A 26,420-nucleotide genomic window follows, 5' to 3' on the forward strand; every position below is an offset into this window, starting at 1 on the left:
TTCTAAAAAGACAAAACATAAAATTAGTTCATGCTTAAAGAGCATTATTGGACATTCTAAAAATGGAATATAAAAATCTGTAACAAGAATGAAAATTCTTAAAATATATTCAATAAAGTTAAGAGATTTCAACTGAGTGACCTGAAATTTTAGGTTAGAAATTTGAACTGTTTGTATTACATTATTTTCAATATATTGAATCTTATAACTGAGAAGCTGCTAAAAGTACTTTTTTATGGACTATTTTGATATTGAGGTAGACACTTTTATTAATAAATCTTAAACCTGTAAACAAAGCCTTTGTTTATAAGTACATATATCCTATAATTGACAGAGATATAACCTGACAAAAATGTTATATGTTTACAGAGTATAAAAACTCTAAAAAGCTTTAAAATACTAGATGTACTTACAAGCAGAGCTAACAAAACCTGATACCAATAAAATCTATATTTTTTCCTATAGAAAACTGCATTAGGAAGTAGAAATTGGAGATTTTATGATAAACACATTTAATTTATCATAAGCTATTAAAAAATAGAATGTTTGTAGTTATTTTATGTAAACAGATGGATCAAGAATATATAACGGGTTTGTTTAGATACTTATATGATGTTAAGTACCATTTTTTAATGCTTTATACTAATCTTAAGAACAACTTCACATATTCCAGTATAACATAAGCTAATGAATAATATTTGTTATGCTTTCTGCTTGTGTTGTTGATAAAAGTCTGATTTAATGGAATGGTGATCTGTACAGGTTATCATGTCAGTGGAATACGGGAGGGTGATATTGACGATAGTCTATGATGAGGCGATGGCGACCTACTTTGTAGTCTAACATGAGGTGACTGTGACCTACTTCTCATAGTTTTTCCGTCTTTTACAAGTGTCTTTAATTTTGTCAAATGTGACAAAGCCCTGCAAAAAAAACAAGATTAGTTAATGTTGTTTACAAATATAATCTGATGTACCAATCTTTAAATGGTCTATAAATGATTCTGACAGCAAAAATGACATTGTGCAAATGGTGATGTGCAAAATAATGTTTTATCAATGAAATATTTCAACTATGGCAAATTCATGTAAGGCTCCTTGAACACTTCTTAAAATTCTTGAAAAATGAAATAACCAAGCTAGGGAATTAGCTTATATAAGTTGCATAGTCATTAAGTAAGATAGTTTAAACTTTAGTTATACATAGACCATATAAAGAATACTATATACCAACAAAATTCACAAGACTACATTGCAGAATTCAGAGGTAAAATAAAGTTTTTGCTATTCTTTAATTATTTCCAATATAAACTATTTTGTTGAATTAATGAAAATAATCTATCTCAGGACAAATAAAACAGATTTAACCTTCACGGTCATACCAATTATAACTAGAGGCGCTAAAGAGCCTGTGTCGCTCACCTTGGTCTATGTGAATATTAAACAAAGGAAGCAGATTGAAAATTGACTACAAAGGTCAATAACTCCTACAGGGGTCAATTGACCATTTCGTTTATGTTGACTTATTTGTAGATCTTACTTTGCTGAACATTATTGCTGTTTACAGTTTACCTATATCTATAATAATATTCAATATAATAACCAAAAACAGCAAAATTTCCTTAAAATTACCAATTCAGGGGCCGCAACCCAAAAACAGGTTTTCCAATTCATCTGAAAATTTCAGGGCAGATAGATCTTGACCTGATTAACAATTTTACTTCATGTCAGATTTTCTCTAAATTATTTGGTTTTTGAGTTATAAGCCAAAAACTGCATTTTACCCCTATGTTCTATTTTTAGATGTGGCGACCATCTTGGTTTGATGGCCAGGTCACCGGACACATTTTTTAAACAAGAAACCCCAAAGATGATTGTGGCCAAGTTTGGATCAATTTGGCACAGCAGTTTCAGAGAAGAAGATTTTAGTAAAAGATATATAAAATTTACAAAAAATGGTTAAAAATTGACTTTAAAGGGCAATAACTCCTAAAGAGGTCAACTGACCATTTTGGTCATGTTGACTTATTTGTAAATCTGACCTTGCTGAACATTATTGCTGTTTACAGTTTACCTATATCTATCATAATATTCAATATAATAACCAAAAACAGCAAAATTTCCTTAAAATTACCAATTCAGGGGCCGCAACCCAAAAACAGGTTGTCCAATTCATCTGAAAATTTCAGGGCAGATAGATCTTCACCTGATTAACAATTTAAACCATGTCAGATTTGCTCTAAATGCTTTGGTTTTTGAGTTATAAGCCAAAAATTTGTAAGGGTTCCGCGGAACCCAGTGTCTCGCCTATTTTTGCTGTAAATCGCAGACTCAACAACAATGAGGAAAAAAATCAATAAAATATTCCTCTTGTTACTATTTTATGATTGTAAGAAAATCTAAGTCCATTTAAAAGTAAATTACAGAAAAAACGGAGTAATCTTTTTACAAACTTTACTTCTGGATACAATCTTATGATCATAAATAAGCTTCTGTCCAAGTTTGGTACAAATCCAGGATAGTTTAAGAAAGTTATTAAAATTTTAAAAACTTTAAACACAGAGTGAATGTAATGGTTCCCCGCAGAAAATCTAAGTCCATTTAAAAGTAAAATATGGAAAAAATGGATTTATTTATTTACAAAATTTACTTCTGGATACTATCTTATGATCATAAACAAGCTTCTGTCCAAGTTTGGTACAAACCCAGGAGAGTTTAAGAAAGTTATTAAAATTCTAAAAACTTTAACCACAGAGTGAATGTAATGTTTCCCCGCAGAAAAAACTAAGTCCATTTATAGTAAAATACGGAAAAAATGGAATTTTATTTTTACAAAATTTACTTCTGGATACTATCTTATGATCATAAACAAGCTTCTGTCAAAGTTTGGTAGAAATCCAGTATAGTTTAAGAAAGTTATTAAAATTTCAAAAACTTTAACCACAGAGTGAATATTTGTTGACGCCGCCGACGACGCCGACTTTTTCGACTAAAGTCGAAGGCTCGACAAAAACTGCATTTTACCCCTATGTTCTATTTATAGCCATGGCGGTCATTTTGGTTAGTTGGCGGGGTCACCAGACACAATTTTTAAACTAGATACCCCAATGATGATTGTGGCCAAGTTTCAAATAATTTGGCCCAGCAGTTTCAGAGGAGAAGATTTTTCTAAAAGATTACTAAGATTTACGAAAAATGGTTAAAAATTGACTATAAAGGGCAATAACTCCTAAAGTGGTCAACTGATCATTTTGGTCATGTTGACTTATTTGTAGATCTTACTTTGCTGAACATTATTGCTTTTTACAGTTTATCTCTATCTGAAATAATATTCAAGATAATAACCAAAAACAACAAAATTTCCTTAAAATTACCAATTCAGGGGCAGCAACCTAACAACGGAATGTCAGATTCATCTGAAAATTTCAGGGCAGATAGATCTAAACTTGATTAACAATATTACCCCATGTCAGATTTGCCCTAAATGCTTTGGTTTTTTAGTTATAAGCCAAAAACTGCATTTTACCCCTATGTTCTATTTATAGCCATGGCGGCCATCTTGGTTAGTTGGCGGGGTCACCGGACACAATTTTTAAACTAGATACCCCAATGATGATTGTGGCCAAGTTTGGTTAAATTTGGCCTAGTAGTTTCAGAGGAGAAGATTTTTGTAAAAGTTAACGCCGGACGCAGGACGACGACGGACGACGACGACGACGGACGCCGGACGCCAAGTGATGAGAAAAGCTCACTTGGCCCTTCGGGCCAGGTGAGCTAAAAATATACCATGATACTGTTTCTCATATAGCCGGACGGTGAAAGAATCATAAATCACAATTATAAAGGAAATAAAGAACTAATAACTGTAAAAATCTGTGTAAATTTAATTGGTATGCATGTAGGTAAAACAGTCATCAGATGTATATAGAAATATGTAATGAGGAGAAAAGATTGAATTTATTTAAAAGAGCAATTTCGCATAGTAAATAATAAAAAGACATTACAGTTGACAGATACAGTCTGAGTATATCATACATTAATGAGATGAGAAGAGGACAATTTAAGGTAAAAAAAAAACCAGTTTGTTTCCGACTGCCAACCAATCTCCAAAATTATATTTAAGTTTGACCTTGAGATTAAATCTTTTACTGCTGTGACAAGGGAGATAATCTAGCTCATGGGTCTTTCATTTTAATTGGGTTAACGATCTGTTCCACAACCTTTTCACACATACATGTAGTTAACAATTTTAGTAAAGCCAAACAAAATCTCTTAACAAAATCAATGTCTTCCTTTAAAATAACATATTATTACCATGGCTAAACGATGATACATTCTGAAATCAAAAAATATTTTAAACTGTATTTTTGAAAAGACAGGTTCTATGCAGTAATAACCTTTTGTCACAAAATCTTTAATAGTGAAGAAAATACTGACTGCTTATAACCTAAAAGAAAATATGTTGTAAATATGTTTTTTCTCTCTCATCCCTCTCAGTGATTATTGGCTAACTCCAGCTACAATTTTTTTTTAATTTATTTAAAAAGACTTTTGATGTTTCCATTATTTTCACAATATAAAATCTTGTCCCAAGCTATTAATTCCTTTGTTTTAAATACCCCTCTTTAAGAATCAGACAATACAATTAGACATAAATATCTGGATTATATATCTACACTATATACATTGTCCTAAAAGATACATCACCTTTTAATACAGAAATAAGTACTACATGTATCTGTAAAAATACCCAGTTAGGTAACTGTGTGTGAATATATTGGTAGAAGAGGTTTTGGTGTTTAAAGTACATGAATTAACTTGAGAAGAATCGAAATAACAGAAATTGTATGTTCCTGGATAAGTAGTGATTGACCTTTTGATTAAACACACTAATCAATTATTTTAATTTCCAAAAGTAAAAACAAATTTTCCAGTCTTTTATAGAATCGATCAGATCTGTTTTAAATGTAAATACTTCCAGTATCAAATATCTGAATTTTGTAAAACACTGATAAAAAACATTGTGTTTGCTAATTGACAGATAGATAAAGATTACAGTAGTCATCAACAATGTAAATATAAGGGTATAAAGATATGACTTCTTAGGTTCCAACTATGTTCTGTAGATACATCAATGTAATGCTACTCTTTTAAAATAAACTTTGGAATACATGTAACAAAAAAAATTATCTGACAAATCAACTTCAACTAATTTGAGGTTTGTACCCAGCAACATAAGTTTTGTTCTTTGCATAATTTTGGGGCTGTTACTAAAAAACATTTTATTTTATCTGAATTCAAGATTTGTTATCATATTTGAATAAACTGAACAGTCAATGAAAATTAAGCTACTTCGTACTGGTCGGATATAACTACCGGTAGTAGTTTAGAACAGGTATAACTAATAACAGGGATACATGCAACTGCTCTTTTAATGACTACATAAGAAATAACAAATATATAATTAACTTAATGAAAAACGATCCATTAATCTTTCAGAATAAGCTCCGTTTTCACCTATTTCCTTAACATTTAGCTAGCATCTAATTGCCTCTCTCTTTCAGAGAATAAAATTATGGGACTTATATTACTTTTTAAACATAGTTTTCATGAATGTGACCTACAGAATTAGACTATTTACCGGATTTGTTATAACATGAGCAACACGACGGGTGCCACATGTGGAGCAGGATCTGCTTACCCTTCCGGAGCACCTGAGATCACTCCTAGTTTTTGGTGGGGTTCATGTTGCTTATTCTTTAGTTTTCTATGTTGTGTCGTTTGCCTGTTTGTCTTTTTCTTTTTTAGCTATGGCGTTGTCAGTTTATTTTTGATTTATGAGTTTGACTGTCCCTCTGGCATCTTTCGTCCCTCTTTTTCGAGCCCTCAAGCAAGTGCGAGAGAATTATCTACAGAAGGCCTGAGTTATTGGGGTTTACAGCTAAGATGAGTTTTTGTATAATCATTTATGTTAGTGGTAAGGGGTTATTTCTGTGCAAAATGTTTATGATTTTTATTTCACATGCTTTTTTATTTTGAAGCTTATCATTCAGCAAGTTTCCAGCAAATTGGTGAAAAAAATTTGTATGCTATTTTGTTATTGATTGTTCATCGTGAAATGGCCATTTTATTTCCTGTTCATCCATAAACATACCCCTCTGTAAGAATCTTTTTTATAGTGGATGAAAGTGTACATGAACAATAATGTGTGGAATATCGTTCAGAAACCATTAACTCATCTTTTAACGACAATAACAAAGAGGATGTGTAAAAAAGAAGTTTTATAAAAAATATAGACAAGGTGATGCATATATATAAAAATAAAGAAAAAAATGAAAATCGAATTGCTAAAAAATGTTTGAAACAAAAAAGTGTTCTTATATAAAGTTCACTATGGTGCATTTGCAAATAAAACTGCTCCCAAGCATTTGATTGATTTGTAAGAACTACTTACTTCTCCAAAGACTTGCCACCTGGTTCATCATCAAAGTTATAATCTCTTAATGCATCTTCAAGTTCTTCATTAGACAGGTTTAGTTGCTCCTACAGAACACAAATAACATAATTCATCAATGATTGAAACAACTTTACATATAGATATAGAAAGATGTGGCATGAGTGACAATGAGACACCTCTACATCCAGGTCACAATTTATAATAGTAAACCATATGTGTTTATATATTATGACACATTAATGAAATCAATTCACTAACCATCATGACAACTGTGTAGTTAGCTGTAGCAAATAACAGATATAAGTACTTCTTACTTGGTCCCTATGAACTCACAGATATAAGTACTTCTTACTTGGTCCCTATGAACAAATTGTAATGATAATTACACACACAATTTGGTAAACTCTCTTATTCATTATGTAACACAGGAGAATGGCCAACATTGCCTATATTTTTTAGAAACTGATAAAACAATGATTGGGCGTGCAATTACAGAAAATAAACTCAAATCTCCTATTTCAATTGTTCCAAATCAGTGGCGGATCCAGGGGAGGGTTCCTAGGGTTGGTTGGTGGATCAATGCATATGAATGGGGACATATAGTTGGAACTTCTTGATTGATGATTTTTTTTCTTTTGCTAAGGGTTCTTGCTCTTGGTTTATGGAATCTTCTGATGAAGCTTTGTAAAATTCCATTTAGGTTTGAAGTTTAATTTTTTAACTGCAGACAGTCTCTAAATGTTGACAGAAAAATTAAACGAAAAACAAGGATGAAGATGTAAAAAATTACAGGTCACTGTTCACCTTCAACAATAAGAAAAATCCATTCTGTATTGTAAACTATTAAAGGGACCTGGCATGACTAAAAGTGGAGGGGATCTAAAGTCTACTCTTTTTAAGAAATTTTTATAAAGAAAACTGACAATCCGAGTTATTTTTATCCTATAAGCTGTACATGCTTTTGGAATATGTATTATAATTAAAATAAGGTTGGAGTTGAAAGCACCTGCACCATGTAAGGGTTGAATGTCAGCAGGCTAGTGATACAGTAGATGAACTTCAGAGACCACTTGGCCACTTAAGCTACAACACTTTATTCTACTTACCTGTGCCGCTAGTAGCTTTTCTGCTCTAGAGCCAGTTGATTCTTCTGACTGAAGTTTATATAACATGTTCTTTAGCGTCTCTAAACTACCAGGCTGATGTCTCCCTGTGTAAGTTGGGGCCTTAAATATGAAGAACAAAACTCTATTTTATTAACTGCTTAGGAAAAGTTAATTGATATATATCCTGATTCAAACTGTATACATGTCTATAATATAAGACTCATGAACAACTATTTCATTACCATTGAAAAAGGGTAAACAGACATCTTGCTCAAAATTGTTTGTAGAAAATATTTTCTATAAATATATATAGAATAAGTTTGAAACCTTTAAAACTAGTGATGAAAATCTTACATAAGTTTCATATGAGAAAACAATTATCATTCAAACAATAATGTTCATTAAGGATGTACACCTCTGAGGAGCCAAAAGTTTCTACTAATAATTAAACTTTTTTTCTAAACCTGATTTTTGGGTTTATATGACTGTAAAAAAATAATTGGTGAAGAAAAAAAATCAGATGGTGATGCAGTGGTGCACTTCTTTTTTTGCTATGGCCCTTTGAAAGTACCCAATTTTGATGATTTTCCCATTTTTCATCAATTTTTACCTATTTTGGGGATATAATCATGAAAAAAATCATAATTCCACAAGTAAACTTTTTGTCATATTTTCAATAAAGATGAAGGGGACCAATCTGAATAAATTTAACTTAAAAAAAACTTTAGGTAGGTGTTAATAAGAGAAAGTTTTATCATATTTTGATGCTTTTTTGTGCCAAAGGAGTAGGTCCGGTAAGGGCCGATTTTGGCCTCAAATTTCAGGTTCATCTAACGAAAGTTTTTGGACAATTTGTAAACACTTAAATGTCTATTTCAATTGATTCGATTAGTGTATGTGAAAGATTTTAACTAATTTAGTCATTAAAAACGCTCTGATTCAAGCTTAAATATGAAAAATCTATCAAATATGCCAAAAAACGTCACTTTTCAGATGGTTTTTGTCAAAAATGAAAGTGGCCGCATCCGTGTTCATCCTCAACCTTTATATATGTTTTGTATTTTCATCAAATTCAACTTACGTTTCAATATCATGAATGAACACGAATGCAGCCACTTTCATTTTAGACGGAAAACGTCTAAAAATTAACCAAAATGCTAAAATTTTGAAGATTTCAGTAATTTAGCATGACTTAATGATGCTAGAACGCGATATTTGTGCATTATATTGTCAAAAACAGCTCATATTTATGTAGCAGAAGCATTTTACTTTCCAAAATATAGCTTAAAGATTACATTTTCACAATTTTCTAAAACTGCTATATTTTTGGGCCAAAAAGGGGTCTTACTGAACCTACTCATAATCAAATACAGAATTATACAAATCAAGTTTTTCTTTTAGTGGTTCAAAAGTGTGGAATTCACTGTCCAGTGAAATTAAAAAATCAAAAAGTATATCTGCATTCAAAAACTCTTACAAGTCATTTTATTTTTAAAAGTGTTGAATTTATAAGTTAAGCCACAATGTATACCATAGTTGTTTTTGTTGTTGTTGTTATATTACTTTATATACGTCTATTGTTTACAAGTGTGTAACAGTAGATTAATTATTTTTTATTCATATTGTTAACATTGTATGCATGTAGAGAGCCTTATTGAAAATTGGTTTAATCCAAATGAGTCACTCTCTTTAAATAAAGATATTATTATTATTATTATTATACTCCTTTATCATGTTGTCAATTTTGTAAATTTGTGATTTTTCTCCGTTTTAAGTACAAATTGCATATTTTTTCCTTTGTTATAAATGATTGAAAAAATACATATCTCAGAAATCTGAAATGAAAAATGGGATGTGAGACATACAATGTTTCTGGTAAAATAATTTTTTGTTTCCTTCACCCATTTTCTCAAAATTTGGGCTAAAAAGACTGGCTTAATTGGTAATAAATTTGAAAAAAGGGATTACTCAAAAACTACTCATTGGAAATACCCAATTTTTTCACTGAGTTAAGTTTGATTATAAATTTTTTTAAATTCATTGATATTTTCCACTTGTATCAAATATTTTAGAAATAATTCCAAAACGAGATTTCAACGAGACTGAAACATCAGAAGAATACATCCTTAACAAATTATGAATTAACAAGTTGTCAATAAAATATTCCTACCTTTACATCAGAATCACTTGTATCTTCATCTACATAAACAGGCGATTTACTGTAAAACAAGATAGACAACTCTCTAACACATGTATTTTGAAATTATATGTTTAAATACATCTGAACAGGCTATTATTTGAACTTGGAATTATTTTTAATTATGGAATTTGTATATTTTCTTGTGCTTGACATTTTTAATAAATTCCATGTTTATTTGGTATTTTAATGTTTGAGCGGTTCATAACACTTTCCATACAATGTATTTTTTATAGATAGTGTTGTGCGCGGCACAGTACATTCTATTGATACAGAGTTCGTGAAATCTTTTTTTCTCTGGTGGTCCTTGAAGAAAATCTACTGGTCCTCACTATTAATTCTATTGAAAAATACTAAAATTGTGTCACTCCTATGCAAAATTTTGGTGCTAAAATCCTGAGGACCACCACTTTTCGCGAACTCTGTTGATAATGTACTATCTTCTTTGTAATGTGAAGTGTTGTGTGCAGCACAGAACATTAATTAAAGTACAGAATAAACATGAAATTTATTAAAAATTTCAAGCACAAGAAATTATCCAAATTCCATAATTAAAAATAATTCTAAGTTCAAATAATAGCCTGTTAATTTATTTAATTGTAACTTTTTTAGTGCTGAAAGACATAAATTTATACCTGTTCATATCCGTAGCAACAGCAACATTATTAGTCTGTCTGAGCTAATGAATTGTCATGATAAACTATACACTTATAGGATTGGCAAAATTTGCAAAAAAAAATGTACCAAAGGCTGTTTACAATAATTGCCTGAGACACCTTGATAGTTTCCTAGTTTTATGTTCCATCTAAGAGCAGGAGAGCAGGAGATTGAGTGTTCTAGCTACAGCCTGATTAAACTAATAAAGACTTCAAAAAATTGCTACATATGTTTTTTGCTTCTCTTGATAAATGTATCGTTACATGCATTGAGAGGTACAAGAAAAGATAGGTCTACTAAGTGATAAGTTTTCCCACGAAATGTTACCTTATGAGCTAGTAGGTAAAACATATGACTCAAAATGCCTGCTACTATAGCTGTCCTGAACATACATGTACCTTCTGTAACATGTGTTGCTACATGTAGACATTGGACATAAAGTAGCCATCAATCAGTCAACGATAACACTGACACAGACTCACACCCCTGAGATCTGCCAAATTCTATAATATTCAAGGCTATGGTTGAAATGTAAAGGTATTCTATTTTAAGATTTAAAGAATAAATTATAGAAACTTTTCCGGTAATACATAAACACTTACAATGCCACTTGCTTCTCCCAAGGTCTATCACCATCTAGAACTATATCTGTATCTGGACTTAATGGTCGTCTAGATCTTATAGGGGTTCCTACAATTAAATAAAACTAAATAAACAGAAAAATGTACACACCAGTCTTAAAGCTCAACCACAGACCCACCAGCCAAGGTTTGTAACAATGCTGTTGGGCCTGTAAAAATCATCTCTAAAAGCCAATAGAAAGTAACTAAAATTTTCGTAAAACTCAGCTTTAGGCCTGTAGATATAAAAGTTTATTATGAAGACTGTATACACAAAGAAAAAATTATAAAAGATTCAAATTAATTTACAACAGCTCTTTACCATTGGTAATTTTCATTTATACATTATCAATTAAAAAAACATGTTAACTCTTACAACCAATAAAGAATCTGGAGATGTACAATTGCAAAGAACATTTCTCATTTTCTTCATCTAGATGAAGTTTTAAACAGAATGTGAATAATTAGAACCTTAAAATTCCTCTAATTATTGTGACAATTCTGGATTTTTATAAAGAGACAGGCTTACATTGTTGTATTTAAAATATGTGTCATTTACCTTGGTTCAATTAATCAAAAGTAATTCTAACATAACTTTACTTTGTGTGAACTGTTGGAAGTGATACTCAAATCATTGGTTCTGGCAAATTGGTTAAAATTCTTGTTTAACCCCATTATTGTGAAAAAACATGACCAACTCAAATCTATGTTTCACAACCAGGAATTTCAATTATTATTTGTATATAGAAACAAACTTGAACTCGTAAGTATGGAAACAAGATTATGTTGGTTTTTTTTTTTAAATATTTCTATTCACTATGATGTTTATAAATGTTAACTTACCAGTTATAGGACTTGCCCCTGCAATCTCATGGTGTGCCGGTGCTGACATTCCTGCTATCAATGCTTCTGTATCTAAACTGGAACACCTTGGTACTCGATTATCTCCCTTTAAAGAATCCAAAATGGAGTCTGACTTTCTATCACTTGCATTATCTAAATATTGTTCTAAAATATCACTGCTGTTTAATTTTTTACCACTCTCCATAACTTCTCTAGGAAGTTGGCTTGTTAGGTCATATTTATCATTTCCACGTCTTGATTTGCGAGGAGATTTCATCAAATCATCGTATCTCAGTCCCTGAGCTGAGGTATCTTTAAAGGAGTCATTACCTAAAAGTTCAGAAACACCTACACCATAGACGGGTTGTGACACTAAACTTGTTATATCAGAGCCTTCTAGTCCATTTACCCAGCTTGGTGGAGGTCTACCAGACCTCAGGTCACGTTTAGACCACATAGAATCAGTAGGGTCTGTAATATCCAAAACATCTATCCAACTAGGAGATTTAGTGTCTGTAACATTAGGATCTTTGATCCATTTCTGTGGTTTCTTGAAAAGTTTTTCACTTTGTCTAGTTGATGATGGTGACACTGATCGACTTCGTTCACGTAAGGGAATAGTACCAGCTCTAGTATTAAAACTACTTGGCGGTGGTCTCTTAATGAAGAAATCATTAGCATTGTCTGACCTGTTAGTTAAAGGGTCTATAGTCCTCTGTTGAGATTTGGGTCTTTTATAAGAGTAAATATGTTTACGTTCTGAGTACCCAGCTGATGGGTTCATTGTCATCAACATATCGGTAGAAACACTATCAATATCACTTTGAGGTTTACGGAGCTCATCATGTTGAATCTGAATTAATAGGTCACCAGATCTGTTTAATGCATCCTCAGCTGAAATACATATAATCACTGTTAGGAATAGTTGTCAAGAATGTGCAAAGAGCTGAGGTATTTGAACATTCATTCTCTAACCGACAGCCTTGCCATGAGAACATAACTTTTATAGTTTTTCCTCTTAAAACATTGTTATTATTCTTTTATTGAATAAAACTGTGATTAAAAGGAGATATATAGAGTATAAGTCTGATAAAACTGATACAATGGATATGTGTTTCATTATTTATTGCCTATAAAAAACAGCATAATCGGGAAGTTTTAATATTAAAAAAAAAACAACATTTGCTTAATTAAAAGGAGATATATAGAGTATAAGTCTGATAAAACTGATACAATGTATATGTGTTTCATTATTATTGCCTATAAAAAACAACATAATCGGGAAGTTTTTTTTACTTTATACTCATCTAGATCTGTCAAGAGTAAAGAAGTATAAAAAATAAAAATAAAAAAATTTGTTTGGCTTTAGTAAGCCATAGTAAAAAGAAAAGGCCCCTTAGAGCCTGAATTGCTCATTTAGCAGATAAGGGCAATTTTACATTCATTTTAACCTGCTTTTTTCAATCAAAAAATATAGATTCAATTGACCCTCCACTAAATAGTCATCACAGTATATTGAAGACCAAAGGAAGATATTGTTGATTTCAATTTGCTTATTTTAAGTTTACATTTTACAGATTCTGAATTTAAGTTATTATTTTCAAGAAAATATCCAAATAAAATGTAAAGCTCATAAAAAGCCAAAGTAAAGGGCAATAACTCATATATATATGCAGTCATTTGATGGTTTTGATCATATAAGCGTTTTTGTAAATATCATATATTTTTGCAGATTTTGTTAGTTGCCATGTTAGTTGACTGGCAGGAATAAAATACAAAATTTTTACTATAAACTCTATTTTTGGGGGATAAATCATTCATCTTACTTTTAGTTGAAATTGGTCCAATGGTTTAAGCAGGAAAGATTTTTGGAAAAGTTTACAAAGAAGGACAACAAGTGAGAGCAATACATGTAGCCCTGTTGGCCAGCCAAAAGGCTCAGGTGAGCTTAAAATGAGTATTAGAAGCAAAAGATTAAGCTCTTTTCAGTTTTAAAAGATTGATGTTTCTTAATCATTTCTGAAAAAAAAAACAAGAGCTAATATCACAAGATGTTTGATAAATAGTTAAAACAATCTACATATAATTCTTTGATGAACAAACAGACTAAATAAACAATGTTGAAAGTTGTTGCTAAAATTTTAAGAATAAATCAAATCATGTCCTAAATCCCGTATCTACTATATACATTTAAACTAGTAATTTTCTATTTGATACTTAATCATATCCAGAATAACTTGTTAAAAATTGTAAAATTGGTTTAAAAGGTAGCAAAATATAGTGCAAACTTTATATCGTGTTTACTCTACTAAAAATAAAGTCAGGTAAAATATGAAAAAATAATGAGGTAACTCTTCCACAACATCAATAATGTCAAAAATCATTTTCAATAAACCGTTATGAAGGGTAAAATATATATACATGGAACTGTGAACAAAAATTGTTAGAAGTTCAGCTATAGTTAGATAGCATATGTTTCTTTTCAAAATAATATACAAAACAAGATATGACATCATATAAGACAGCACTTACTCTGACTTAGATCAGAATGTTAAAATTTAGTCATTCACATTTTTCTTTATATCTGGCATTTTTTTTAAAAGCAGTAACAATGTATCAAAATTTTTAAAACACTAAAAGGTCTACAGTCTGGTACAATTTTTCTTTACCATCTACATACTTAATATATCACTACAGCTACTATTTCCCAAACGTTTTTGTCTTTTTGTTTTGTTTTGAAGTCTTGATAATCAAATATACTAACAGAAAGATCATATAGATCAGTTTCTTTCCCCTAAATTAAAGTGCTGTCTCTGTAACAGATGTCATTCCATGTTTTGATGTAGTTATAAAGACACACGCACACAGATAGCCTACACCAATGATTCTTACCTATCTGATGGGTGAAGCCTGGGCAAATGATAGCAGCATGATGAATATGAAGTATTATACAATGATATGTCCAAAAACCATCACACACTTAATTCATTCTGTATTTGTGCATAGCAGATTTTTTTACTCAGAATTTATCTCCCAAACTAAATAGAGACCAATAATATTTGAAATTCAATTCAAGTGATTTTTAAGTACACTATAAATGTATATATATTGTATTCAACCTTTTTGAACTGTCTAAGCCAAATGAAAATTAACAGGCATTTCTAAATATTTCACTACTTAAAAAACAATTGTATCAAAACTTATATTAATGTTAAGCATTCCTTTGAATAACAATTGAAAGACACTGATTTAATTGATTATTGGAACCTGTTTTCAGAATCTACTACATGAATATTTCCAATACCACAAAATACAAAATCAAAGAAAAGAAAATGCTCACAGAAAATGTTGTTTCAATAATTATAATTCTTATAAACATTTGGTTAGAGTGTAAGTATACAACAGTAAACCAAAGTTACCCACAAAGATAAAAAAAAATATATTGTTATTAGAATTGAAGTATATAATTAGTTTTATGACATTACACACTTTTTCAGTGAAATTATGACACATTTTACATAAATTCTTTGAAATTTTTCCTCATTATGAAATAATGATTTTGTGCTATGTCCATGCAAATGTACTTTTCCACAAAGATATATACTTCACTTTGTATGTAAAGAAGTGTTATAATAATCCTACCTTCTTTCCTAAGTTTAGAAGATTTCTCCATTCTATCATAATTACTGTTCATACTTGTCTTTACATCAGCTAGTTTCATTTCAATCTGAGTGTCCCTTACACCAGTCTGAAGTGACCTGTCTGCTGTCATGTGAAGTATAGACTTAGGGTCCAGCAGGTCTGACACATCACGTTTATAAGGCACAGACATACGTGTGGTCAGACCTGAATATTGGTCCAGGTAAGCCTGCAGAGCCTCAGTGGCAGATGTGAAGTCACGACTACCGACCTGGATACGTGCACCATTACATTTGATTCTACAACTAGGTAGTGACCCTGCCAAGGGGCCATGTGAAAATCCTAATTCCATGATTATATCACTTAACTTCTCATTTCATAATATCTTCTCAAATTTTCTTTCTGTTCTCTTCAGGCTGAAAAGATAATTTAATTTCACATTACTTGAGGGTCAAAAATAGGGTACTTTCATGACAAATAACTAAAAAAAACATACCAAATAGCGTTTATCAGTATTTGACGTTATCAGTAAATTTTTGTTCATGGCAATAAAATATACAATCCATGTCGAACCTTTTGAAATAACATCTGACAGACATTAAGTGAACATTAATCAATCACTCCACCTAAGTAACATTGGTGTTACATTTTGGTATGAGCAAAAAAAAATAGTTTCATTTTCTTCATGATGATAAAAATATCTATTGACTTTAATGAATCACATACAGATCTTTCCTATAATAAATGGTAAACGTTAATTATCTAAGACATATGACCAATTCACTAAAAGGATACTTGAGAAATCCAAGTAAAATTTTAATCAATTTGACCCTAACGGTAACAAAAATGACAGCTGGAGGAAACAGACATTCCTACCCTATTACGTGTACACACAATTGATAATCATTTCATTTTCAGTAAAAATAACTCTCAATGCACATTTCCTGTTTTAAACTTTCCTTGGAGTTCAGTATTTTTGTTATTCAACTCTTTTTTCCTCAAGTGCATAAATATCTAAAAGACACGATTACTGACAAGACCATGAATTTAAAAGTTTAGTTTTTAAAATCTTGAATAAGTATTTCTTAGATCTACCTTTATGTCATTCATTGCACTACTAACATGTATAATTTTAAAAGCTGAAAAGCTAACAGTTGTTATCGCACCGCGGGTAAAATATCACGTTGTGATTGGTTTAGCGCCGTCACGTGGTGACCCCCTATGAGACCGTAGGGGGTTAGTAAATTTCATAGGGGGTTCATGACGTCACGTCCTACTGTTAATGGTGACGTCGTCTATTGATGTTGTTGTATTTCATTGTTTATTTTTCTACAAAACGCAGCAGAAAAAGTCCTGCGTGCGATAAATTCGTTATACGGTTCACTACTGACCCCCTACGGATCCATAGAGGGTGAGTAAAATCCATAGGGGACTCGGCCTACGGCCTCACCCCCTATGGATTTTACTCACCCTCTATGGATCCGTAGGGGGTCAGTAGCAAACCATATAACTTATAATATTTTTTTTTACTAATACATATATGTATTATAACTTTATGTTGTCACAAATATATTTGTACAAGGCTTAGAAACAGAAAGAGTACAAAAATACAAGGCATCTTCATGCTTTTCTATATATCCTGGTTATGAAAGCAAAATTTATGAAGGCAATGCATTTATGAACTGATGATATTACATTCAATAAATGATAACAAGCACTCATGTTTGTATTTCATAAGCCTGTAAACATTTAAAAACATATATAATAGCCAAATAAATAATAACCCGGACAATGTTTTAGTTTTTATAAGCCTCTAAACTTTTGACATCCAAATTTGGATAAACATAATAAACCCAAAATATTAGTTACTGTTCCCAACAAATTTGTTTAGTAGAAAATAAACAATAATCTATACTTACAACTTCTAATGGAAATCTTAAGTAAACAGGTAAGGTTAATTATATTAGATAAATTATAAAATATAGTCTTTCCCGTGCAGAGCCAAATAAACAATTGTAAGACCAGAAAATCTGGAGAACAGGATATTAATTTGTGTTATTTTGTTTGGTGAAACCTATGACTGTCAGACATTGTGCAAATTCTGAAATCTGAAAAATGTATAATTACCAAAAAAAGAAAAAGTTTATGAAGTTTCAGCCTACACTGTCTATAGTTTATGTAAGATTCAAATTGAATCTGTAAAGCCTGCCAAAAATGTCAATGATAAAAATTGTAAAAAATCAATTTCAAGTACAGACAAGTAGTAAATATTGAATTTGAATGCAAATTTTGAAAGGATGACTGTATTAAGTAAGCAAGCATACATAAATACCTTTGATGTAACTGCACAATTATTCTGACACACTCCACGCTTACATTGGCAACAAAAACTTATATCATGCATATGTTGTATATGCAGGATCTTTAACCTGAAGAATGATACATATTGTTTATATTTTATGGCATTTGAAGATATATGGTCATATCCTTCTAATAAATGGTATCAGGGTTACTTGTGGTTTAAATCAAACAGTTATGGTTCACTGAGCACTATTCAAAATTAAACTGATTGAATTAAAAAATTACTGTATCATTCTTTAATTAACTGATTGGATTTTATCATTACAGATTTAATTAGAAGATATTTAATTCCTGTATTAACCTTTGACAATGCAATAAATTACTGGCTTTTGTAAAAAGAATTTACATAGTAAGTTATACATGTATATGCCAAGTTTATTTTGTTTTTACTTAACAGATAACGTATTTGTAAATTAGTGTTAATACAGATTTTTATAAGAATTTAGTGTAAATATAGAGTTTTAAAAGTGTCTCATAAGTCAATTTTATGGCTGGGTATTCATTGAATGTTTTACGTGATGATATGTATATTGTATACTTTATTATGACAATCAATATGTGACACTATAATAAAATAAATTTATCTTATCTATCTATATGTCTTGGGTTTAAATAAAAAAAAATATGCACAAGTCTCTCTAAAACCAGAGTGAACACTACTGCATTTTGATGCTCTCTCTAATAACATATGTTAAATCGTAATCATCAATGAATATAAAATTTAGTAAGAAATATCTCATCTATGCATTGCACCTGGCATTCTCATTATTTGGAGCATATAGTTTATTAAATATCAATATTTTTAATTTTTTTAAATATGCAAACAAAACTTCAAGAACTCATGTAATTATTATAAAATCTCCTTATTAATTATATGATTTGTAATGGATACTAGGTTTGATATACATGTATAAGTGCATGCGATAAAACAAATTCTGTGACTATACATTGCTATATATATAAAATAATGGTTAAATGTTCACTTTACCCTGTTACTATTTTGTCTTTTTCTATATTTCCTTCTTCAATCTACCATACATTTCTTGTGTTATAACAATGCACATGTATCTGAAACGACAAACAAAAAAACAATTAATGATAATTAAGTCTTAATTTTTTCTTTGACCACTAGGGTGGCTGGGGAATGGGAGTATGGTCACCTTGGATGCTTCCAACAGGCCATAAAACCCCTGCCAAATCCAAAGCTACTTTTACAATTGTTGTAAGGATAGTAAAAATCTATTTCCCAAGATATATAATGATTAGTAAACATGGTTAAGATACACACAAACAAACTAGATGCCACATTTTAGCAAAGAATAGAAATTTTACATATATTATATGTCCATTTCAAACTATATACTGACTGTTTTATAATCAATCCTCTTCAAAATGTATATAATATATTAACAATATGAATAAGTTTGATAAATGGCCAGGTTAAAAGTATACACACTCAACCATTTAACTTTGTTAGTATAATCTTCTCTGAATAAGAACACTTTAAACTTACAAAAATATTTTACCGTTTAAAGGATTTTCAACTGAAAGGAATTATTGCGTTCTTTTTAATTTTGTGTAATAAGAGTATATGGTACGTTGAGCAAATTCTATAATGTGTTTTTTGTTGACCTTCTCATTTGATTTTAAAATGATTATTTATGAGGGAAATCTTCATGCTATAACATGTCATACTATGTACAACATGTACAATACAATGTATGTTCATGTCTAATACCATAATGTGCACATGATATTTTGAAGCTGCAATATTTACTGGACAAGCTTTTATCTGGTATTAAAAGCACTGAATCAATTTCTGCAAGAAGACCATTTTGATGTCAATTATAAAATACACTGATATTAAAACAGCCTCAAATGGTACCTGTATACAGACTTTAGACACCAGAGAGACCTATTTATATACATAATTCTATTTTTTTAATTTTTTTTCAAAATAACTCCTTACTTGTTTTGAAATTTGAAATGTTCTTGAAAAGAAAAGTTACCCTCAAAGATTTACATGATTTATACTCATCTTTTTATATTTTTAAAGCAAAAAATCTCTGCCATGTACTTTTTTTATCTAAAATCCAAAATCAGGGTGGATATCTTTCAGAAATATGAGATTTCTTTGCCAAATTATAGACAGGGCTAGTCAACCCCATAAATGCAGTTTCAATATAGAAATAAAATATATATATATATATATATATATATGCTATTTCTTTATGAAGCAATAATTTTTTCATTGAAAAATCTATCGTTCATTGCAAGTGTTTTCTTACATGTTTCTAGATTTATTTTTCCACAGACTTTAAACTGATGCCTGACCATTTCTCATGTACGATGCGTGCAAGCTAATTGTTTTGATAGTTTATTTGTTTTTGTCTTGAAACTTGAATACATGTATGCATTAAATATTTGCCACTGAACTATTATATATATTTCCCTGTATTACTACAAAAGGCTACAAAACATACCTATACTTGCATACATGTATATATCCACCTCATTTGATCTTTTCTGAATATATACATCTCATAGGCAATCATAACTCATTTCCTTATTTTTATATGACAAATGTCTTACAATTACCTAGCATTGAATAAACTACATATGGACTATCAGATAAGTATACAAATATAAATAGTGACAAATGTGGAGTATTCTTATCATTTTTAACTGGCTAGGTACCCACACGATCTACTTTGATTTAAACAAAGTTGGGATTGAGGAGACAAACATAGGGATTACTGTAAGCAAAAGTATCCCTTCATGTCATTTACTTTATCATGATTTATGTTTATTTGTGTAACAAGAATAATCTGTTGCAATTAGAATAAACAGTTCTGATTATAATCATGGACAACAGCCAATCACAGTCCATAAGAATGTTTTGTTAATACATTTCATAGGTAGATGAAAACACTTGTTTAAATTTACAAAAGAGCTTCAATTGACAGTATTTTGTTTACACAGAGTGGTGAAAATTTACAACTTATTTGTACAGAAATGAATTTTTGTTTGCATCAGAAATCAAACAAATAAATCTATCATCTGTGAACTTAAAATATAATTTATTCTTTTAATATCAGGCTTTTTCAGTTTGCTACTAGAAATTAAATAAAAACTTAAATTACATGTATGTGTCTATGTTAGTATATATACAGGGTTCTCACTGAGGATTTTTGAAGACAAGTCCAGGGACTCAGTATTTTTGGCCATGTGATGGCGAATCCAGCAGTGAAAAGATATAAATTCAGTCTCCATGACAAAATAGAGCAAGGAAATGACATCTTTTCTTTTTTTTTAACTTTTATTATAAAATGATGATATACATGTGCTCATTTGATACATTTTACAATTTTGATGCATCTTTCGACTCACAAGTTTTGAAAATGGTGAGTCCAGACAAATTTTGATGAGTCCAGGTCTCATTGACTTGCCTTAGTGAGAACCCTGTATATAAGTGTTTTTAAGCAATAATAAAAATACTAGGATACACCCCTGATATCGGGTCCGTGACTGAATATATAACTATGCATAAATAGATATAGGAATATAGGACGATGTGGTGTGAGTCCCAATGAGACAACTCTCCATCCAAATAACAATTTTAAAAAAGTAAACCAGTAAGCCTTATTTTAGTATTGGTATTGTCATCTGATAAAGTTATGCCGAAAATATAAGATACACAGTTTTTTCTACTTTCAAATCTTTCTGTTTGAACCCGTCCACCTGGAACTTATTAATAATTAGTAATATCAATTATTTGGAAAACAAAAGGTCCTGGAATGGAGTATTTTTTAATCAACAGCATTGTCCTATATTAGTTATAAATAAAGTTGAATTCTTTGATTCGCTGTTTTACGTCATGCCCACTTCAAATTGAAAACTGTACCTATACGTCTTATTTTAAGTCCAGATTTTAAGTATTCGTATTGTTATCTTAGAAAGTCTTATTGAGTAAAATTTAACAATGATTGAATTTAGTAGTGTCAACCCTGTGATTATGACTCATGTATATAGCAAAATCCTAAATACACCATTTGGTAGTGCACCTGTCAGATGCAGAATGTACAGATAAGGTAAAAGGTGAATATTGGTACATGTATCAGTATCGGATACAACCCGGAACTTGTTTTAAATTATTGGCAATATAAATCATGTGGAAAACAAAAGGGTCTGGAGTGGTGTAATTTTTAATCTACACCTTTGTTCTATATTAGCTATATATAAAGTTGAATTCTTTAATTTGTCGTTTTTACCCCATGACTGCTGACCAAAATTGGACCTTGTTATTTTAGTATTATAGATATATTTTAGAAAATAAAATAAATAACAGCAAGTAAAATTATTCCAAATAAATATGACTTTATTTTAAACGTTCAGCTGGTTATCAAAATATATCTTCTAGTTCAATAATGATTTGTACATGTAATATGCAATTTAAATTATCTATTCCTTTGCTCTATCTGTCATTCCACTATTCAGAACATTGTATATTCTTAACTTGTTCTCACACAGAATATGGGTGAAAAATTTGCCATTAAGTAATTATTTATATATTATATATTTCTCTTTCCTTAATCTATAAAGATAAATATGGTTAATCTAATGAAAAAAAATCGGTACAAACCTCACTCATTTATTTTTTTACCTAAAGGGCACTTTACATGTCAACTATACCAAATAAGGCACATAAATAAACTAGAATAAAGTTGCATATATTCAGTTTTTCTCATTAAAAAAGATATATAAACTTTAAAAAGTTAAGCTGGTACATGTACATAATATAATGATATTCATGATATTAGTATGATAGTCCCAGAGTTGAGCAACTTTAATAAATAAATTGAAACAATAACAACATGGAAATATATACCATGTATACATTAATCAAGTTGATCTAACCAAATATGTTAATGTGTGTTGAATGCATACTTTTTCTTTTCAGGATCAACAAATATTTAAATGTGTACACAGAAAATTTACAAAAATAAATGATGTTTTGCACACAATTTGGAAATGTATGACGTTTTTAATGCAATCAATGGATTACAAATTTACTTCTGGCAACTTTTATCACTTTGTCATGAAGTAACACACTAATTTGGCCGACACTAAGAATGTTTTGATATACGCTCTCAAATTAGGCTGAAATGATAAATATTGTCTTCATGAAATAACATGCATGTAACCAACTTACATGTAAGTCAATGCTTGTCGCCCTTGATCAGCAAAAAAACAAAACCCCAATCTCGTTCAAGATAATGCTTAAGGGCACATGGCATCAAATTTTTCAAAAGAAAAAGGGCATGTTGTCGAAAAAAAAGGACATGGCATTGCTCCTTAATACATTACTTAAGATAAAACACTACATGTACATGCATGCACATGCAGAATGACGATTCTGAAAATGGTTGAAACTTTAATAGTGTAGTCTTCTAACTGGTAAGCAATATCATAAGGCGTATGAAATTGACGAGTTTTTTAGGAGAAAAACATGATTCCAGAAATGGCGGATTGCATGACATATAGTAAAATGTATATTACAGGCAGATGATATGAAGAAGGAAACATCAATTGAAGTAAATAATATTGAACAGCAATATGAATGTCGTGGCATGTGTGCAATTAGAAGGGCACCGGAGTACTGGACTACATTGGGAAGTTCCAAAACAAGAACCAGTGAACAAGCCATTGAAGGACAAAGACTTATAAAACAACAATTAGAAGAACTTCCTCCAAATACAACAGTGGCATTCACAGATGGCTCATGCATGGGAAATCCTGGGCCTTGTGGTGCAGGAGCCATTATATACAATAATGAAGAGGAGGAAACAATACAGTACCCTGTATCAAACAGAGGATCAATACTACTAGCAGAGCTAGTAGCCATTAAACTTGTGCTGGAAAAAATAGACAATTATAATTACCGTAATGTTAAACAACTTAACATATACTCTGACAGCCAATCCGCCATAGGCATTATAACCTTAAATTGGAAATCAGAAAACTATCACAAAACCATACAAGAAATCAAAAACAGGAAAATAAAATTGGAACAAAAGGGTTTTAGTATCAACATCATTTGGACACCGGGGCACTCTGATATAGAGGGAAATGAACAGGCTGACCGTCTAGCAAAAGCAGCGGCAAAAGAGGCAGATAATAGGGAGGAAATGTCTTCAATCACGACAAAACAAGACATCAAACAAGCGGCGAGAACGTCAGTCATTCAAAAATGGAAAACACAATGGGAATCTAGTGAGGTTGGGAGAAGATTTTTTAATCATCACCCAGATGCATCAAAAAGAATCAAACTAGACTTCCCATCAAAAAAACACTTCAATATACTAAACAGTCTCAGATCAGGATACTCCAAACTAAAGGGGTATCAACATTTTATTAACAGACATGTAGAAGACAACAAATGTACTTGCGGAGAAATAGAATCTGTAGAACATTTTTTATTATCTTGTGACAATTACAGTTTGGATAGAGAAAAACTCCGCCAGTCAATATATTTCAAAACAGGAACACTTAATCTAGATCTAGAAGAATTACTTAACACAGAAGCCAGTGCAGACATACAATATGCAGTGTCCGAGTTTATAGACGATACTAGAAGATTTGATCATTTGTTTTTATAAATCAGTATCAACAGCGCCTACCTAAATTAAAGTGAAAGTACAAAGAGAAAATACAAACGTGATTAATGTATCCAAACGCGCAAGTGACCAAAGTACATATGAGAAAATCAGTGTCAAGATGACGCATACTAAAGACTAAAGACTGTATATTACTTAACACTGAAGTGTACCATAAGAGGAAATGATAAAAAAAAGAATTTCATGTTGCTTCGCTGGAAATTCAGATAGCACTTGCAGTCTCGTTTGAATGGTTTTACACTAGTAATTTTGGGGCCCTTTATAGCTTGTTGTTCGGTGTGAGCTAAGGCTCCGTGTTGAAGGCCGTACTTTAACCTATAATGGTTTACTTTTTAAATTGTTATTTGTATGGAGAGTTGTCTCATTGGCACTCACACCACATCTTCCTATATCTATCAATATAAGAATAAATTCCTTGGCTTTGGATTGGCAAGAAAAAAATACCATCAGAGACATTATGCTGTATTCTTTCAGTTGTTGCATTGTATTTTTGTATTTCACAGTGATGTTTCTGCAGTTTTGACAGTTTGACTCAAAAAGACAACGACCTACATTTGTTTCCCCTTTTAAAAAATAAACATTATTCTGGTTCTTAAAGACAAACGTAATGCATAAACTTACAAATGAGGAAAGCTTCCAAAAATCATTGAATAATAAAGTCCCGCAAACATGTCAATACTTGAAATTCAATGCCCCATTTTTTATACGAAATGTGCTGTGTACCGTTGATAATTTGAAAATAAAACAGCAAAATGTGAATATAGTAACAACCTCTATCAAAAAATCTTACCCAATAAAGTAAAAAGGCATGAAAATCCGTCGGGAACGTAAACAAATTTGAAGAGGCACTGGAAAAAGATGTACACAAAGGGACGTAACTCTAAGAGCTATCTGAATACACAATAAAAGAGTCAAAATAGCAGAGCATCATCATTGCAATCTATGGATGCATATTTATTCACGATCCTGGAAAAAAAGTCACAACAGCAAAATACATTGTTATAAAAAAAAAACACTGCAAAACTATGTTAACCTTGTTTTTGTATAACATTTCCATACTGAAATATGGCAATTGGGGTTTGTTTTGCTTCAATTTCATGTGAATGTTTATATTCGTGTCCTCCTAAAAAGCCCAGGAGCGCCCGGGTGAAGAAAAAGCTCCCGGGGAAAAGAAATAGCCCTCAGGGAAGAAGAAAAAAGTGCACGAGAAAAATAAAAGGCGTCCGGGGAAAATATATAGATATTGTACTATTGGCATGAGACAACTTTGTGTCGATGAAATAAGTTATGCACATTAATTTTTATTTTATTTTAGACAAGTATTTTGCAAATTCAGATAATAGACATTTGCAATAAAGCACAAAAAACAAGTATAAATGTTTCAATTATAACAATTATATATAAATACTTTTTCGAAAGACAGTTAACAATGGATCACAGTTTATGCTAAAGATTTATAAAATCAGTTAATGTAAGACATCATGTCATGTTTTTTCAAAAACGATATCGAAATGAACTTGAAATGCAAAAAACAACTTAAATTTCACAGATAAATATTAATCTTATAAAAATTAAAAGAGTTACACATAATAATTCAGCCAATAAAGCAGTTCTATACATGTACCGAAGTTAAAACAAGGGGGTAAAAAGCAAGAGTTTGGTTTAAATTTAAAACTAAGCATTAAACACTAATAAGCATAGCCATTAAACAGTTTTAGTTTTATAAAAAGATATATGATAAGTCTATATCAGCATCTGCATATAAAATATTTACTATTGTTAAAAAAGCACTAAAAGTAAAAAGTAAAAAGCCCGGCCCCTTTTCTAAGAAAAATTTGGTTGATTATATAGTGGAATGATAACT

At 30.7% G+C, this 26,420-nt stretch overlaps 2 protein-coding genes across 8 annotated transcripts; one reads left to right on the forward strand and one right to left on the reverse strand.

The window, feature by feature from the left end:
* Positions 1–495: 495 nt before the first annotated feature.
* LOC139519328 (uncharacterized) lies at positions 496–25,445 on the reverse strand. Of its 7 annotated transcripts, none has more exons than XM_071311325.1 (12): positions 25,347–25,445; positions 18,868–18,947; positions 17,851–17,947; positions 15,522–15,934; positions 14,772–14,789; positions 11,880–12,773; positions 11,019–11,106; positions 9,733–9,781; positions 7,563–7,682; positions 6,454–6,542; positions 4,314–4,335; positions 496–923 (listed from the first exon to the last, which is right to left on the reverse strand). In XM_071311325.1, exons 4-12 carry the CDS (start codon positions 15,868–15,870, stop codon positions 861–863), a joined length of 1,692 nt encoding a protein of 563 aa, XP_071167426.1. In that variant the 5' UTR covers positions 15,871–15,934; positions 17,851–17,947; positions 18,868–18,947; positions 25,347–25,445; the 3' UTR covers positions 496–860. The 7 variants fall into 7 exon arrangements, with proteins under 7 accessions (XP_071167426.1, XP_071167421.1, XP_071167420.1 ...); XM_071311320.1 differs by lacking the exon at positions 4,314–4,335 and adding an exon at positions 17,438–17,453; XM_071311319.1 differs by lacking the exon at positions 4,314–4,335.
* On the forward strand, positions 23,450–24,538 carry LOC139521328 (uncharacterized). Its single transcript, XM_071314806.1, has one exon. The coding sequence runs from the start codon at positions 23,450–23,452 to the stop codon at positions 24,536–24,538; it is 1,089 nt and encodes a 362-aa protein (XP_071170907.1).
* Positions 25,446–26,420: the final 975 nt, after the last annotated feature.

The sequence above is a fragment of the Mytilus edulis genome, chromosome 4, assembly GCF_963676685.1.
Source record: "Mytilus edulis chromosome 4, xbMytEdul2.2, whole genome shotgun sequence".
Lineage (NCBI taxonomy): Eukaryota > Metazoa > Mollusca > Bivalvia > Mytilida > Mytilidae > Mytilus > Mytilus edulis.

Excerpts from the sequence above, each read along its gene's own strand:
- LOC139519328 (XM_071311321.1), bottom strand. The coding sequence starts at position 15,870 with ATGGAATTAGGATTTTCACATGGCCCCTTGGCAGGGTCACTACCTAGT. Across the intron at positions 6,543-7,562 it reads AAAAGCTACTAGCGGCACAG|GAGCAACTAAACCTGTCTAA; the intron begins GTAAGTAGAATA and ends TGTGTTCTGTAG. Across the intron at positions 924-6,453 it reads GGTGGCAAGTCTTTGGAGAA|GGCTTTGTCACATTTGACAA; the intron begins GTAAGTAGTTCT and ends TTTTTTTTGCAG.
- LOC139521328 (XM_071314806.1), top strand. The coding sequence starts at position 23,450 with ATGAAGAAGGAAACATCAATTGAAGTAAATAATATTGAACAGCAATAT.